This window comes from Bidens hawaiensis, unplaced genomic scaffold (assembly GCF_021521415.1).
Source record: "Bidens hawaiensis isolate Kalapana, Puna unplaced genomic scaffold, B.hawaiensis_p1.1 tig00069174_1, whole genome shotgun sequence".
NCBI classification, from domain to species: domain Eukaryota; kingdom Viridiplantae; phylum Streptophyta; class Magnoliopsida; order Asterales; family Asteraceae; genus Bidens; species Bidens hawaiensis.
The window spans coordinates 39,173-41,651 of record NW_027502213.1 but is presented as its reverse complement, the minus strand read 5'-3'; the positions used below and the strand labels follow the sequence as shown (position 1 = coordinate 41,651).

Here is a 2,479-nt window from a genome sequence, read left to right as displayed (position 1 = left end):
CCTCAAATACGAATTCTAGATCAAATCAAATGTTGTCGCCGCAGCATCGCGCGGGTTCCAACTAGTGTGTGTGTATGTATATACTAGTCAGGTGTTCGCACGATGTTGCGGGGAACAATACTTAAAAGGTTGTTAGCACATCAAGCCAAGGCTAGCTCAACTCGGACTTCATACCGAGCCTGGATCACATTCGTTTAATTATTTTAAATATTTATATACTTGTATACTTTTAATCACATTTTTATAAAACACATAAGAAGAAAAAAATTAAAGTTAAGTAATGTTTGGATAAACCTGAGGGGTTAAAGTTGCAAATATTACTTAAATGTTGAATTGTAACAAGTTAAAAAGATAAAATGTTAGATATGTAATCATATGAAAACATGTGATTGTAAACATTTGCCTTTTAAGAAATTTATACATTAATGCAGCAATGACTTGTATATTTTAAACTGTCTATCTGTTTTGAAAAAAAATTATATTGAAACGCCGACAAAAATATGCTCGTTTAAATAGGTATGCTTGGATTTTTGTTAACCGTATTTTTGTAAAACATATATGAAGAAAACCAAAAAGAATAAAGATAAGAGTAAAAAATGAGTAATCATGAGGGCTTAAAATTATAACTAATTCTTAAATTTACAAAATTTAAGTAAAGTTGAAGTACTATACATGTAATTATTTTTATACAAATTAAATGAACATGAGTGAAATGTGTGTAAAAGACAAACACATTCCTACTTAAACATGTACATTATGCATTATAAGTTGTAAACTCTTAACTTCTGCCGTCTTAATTTAGCCCTCACTTATATGTTTTATAATTAATTGTGAACAAAGATATGCATAACTTTTTCCTGTTTCACATCCCATAAAACTCTTGGTAGGTAATTCTTCTTAGTAATTTAGGAAACCATTGTCTGTATAATTTTAAAATTTATTAATATTTTATTGTATCTGGTTTTAAATTAGGAGAGCATATATTCTTCTATATATATACTTACGCCCATCATTCATTCTGCCATATTCGTGTGTTTAGCTTTGTTTGATGGTGTTGTGTTTGTGAAATCATAATAATGTCTGGTTACAATGTCTGTGATGACTCAATCGCTCAAATCTTTGTAAGACTACCACCCAAATCCATCATCCGGTTTCTATCACTCTCCAAATACTGGCATGCTCGTCTTCTTAGCCCCAAATTCCTCCACGATCACCGCCTTCAATTTTCTAAAAACCCTCCAAAAGTACTCATCAGACATCGTCGATATCAAGACTATAGAGCCATCTATACATTGCACTCGCGAGACCAGTTGCCGTTCGACCCAGATTCTAAATTCGTTGGCATACCCGGAGTTGAGTTCTCAGATCAAGGATACGCGGTGATGGCTTCGTGTATTGGCTCTTGTAACGGAATTATAAGTCTATGGAACCTTTCAATCACGCGCAAACTAGTCGTTCCATGTCGTCCTCCTTCAAAAACAAACTTTTCCAAGGTAGCATTAGGATTTGGTTTTGACCCGATCACTTATGATTACAACATTTTGGCTATATGTCACAACAAATACTCATTAGAAGAAAATCGTACACTTATTTACTCCTTGAAAACGGACTTGAGGGGTACGATCCCTTCCCCGCCTAATCAGCTTTCTCGTACTGATGTAGAGCCGAAGGCATGCTTTTTCAATGGAATATTGCATTGGGAGGGTCATGGTTATTCAACATCAACGCACGAAGGCTGTACTCGTTTTATACTGACATTCAATTTGAGCAGTCGTGTTTTCGGCTACATTTGGTTGCCTGAATCTTGGATGATCGAACAGGTAACCACCGTAAATGGGTGTCTAGCGGTGGTTCATCCGGAAAATAACAACATTATCAAAGATGATTATAGTTTGATTCGGGTGATGAAAGACTATGGTAACATTGAATCTTGGGTCTCCACTTTTTAAACTGAAAAGATTTGCAATTATTGGGACGACGGTTTTCCAACCCGTTATTAATGGTGATATTCTGGCATACAATGTTCATGAAGGGTCAAAAGTTTATAATGCTCGAACAAATTTTACAAAATCTTTGCAATTTGGACCTGGTTTTAGCATACTTGACATGAATCCATGTGTTGAAAGCCTCGAACTTGCTGACAAAGAACGCGCAACAACTTGTGGGAAAACCGTATTCTCTTGGAAGGAAAAAGAAATAACTTCATCACGAAGCATATTCTGCTTTAAGATATAGGTTTTACTTATTTTCTAGTCTTTTGAAAGTCATATTTTAATGTAAGATGATGATTTGAACTTTATTAATTGCATGTTAATTTAATCCAATGTGCGTATTATGGTTGCTAAGTGAAATAAACAAGAATTATATTATTGCTACAAACAAAGATTCATTTAGAGACTAGAGTTATACATGACCTTGATATCTGTTAAATTTTTGAGATAATAAATAAAAAATTACAGGTAATGGTACCTAAATAGCA

General features: G+C 33.9%; 1 protein-coding gene across 1 annotated transcript; it reads left to right on the top strand.

Annotated features, from left to right (window-relative positions):
* The first annotated feature begins 1,076 nt into the window (after positions 1 to 1,076).
* Positions 1,077 to 2,235, top strand: LOC143605362 (F-box protein At2g43440-like). The gene is made up of 2 exons (XM_077081509.1): positions 1,077 to 1,820; positions 1,912 to 2,235. Exons 1-2 carry the CDS (start codon positions 1,077 to 1,079, stop codon positions 2,233 to 2,235), a joined length of 1,068 nt encoding a protein of 355 aa, XP_076937624.1.
* The last annotated feature ends 244 nt before the right edge of the window (positions 2,236 to 2,479 follow it).

Excerpts from the sequence above, each read along its gene's own strand:
- LOC143605362 (XM_077081509.1), top strand. The coding sequence starts at position 1,077 with ATGTCTGGTTACAATGTCTGTGATGACTCAATCGCTCAAATCTTTGTA. Across the intron at positions 1,821-1,911 it reads AATCTTGGATGATCGAACAG|ACTATGGTAACATTGAATCT; the intron begins GTAACCACCGTA and ends GGGTGATGAAAG.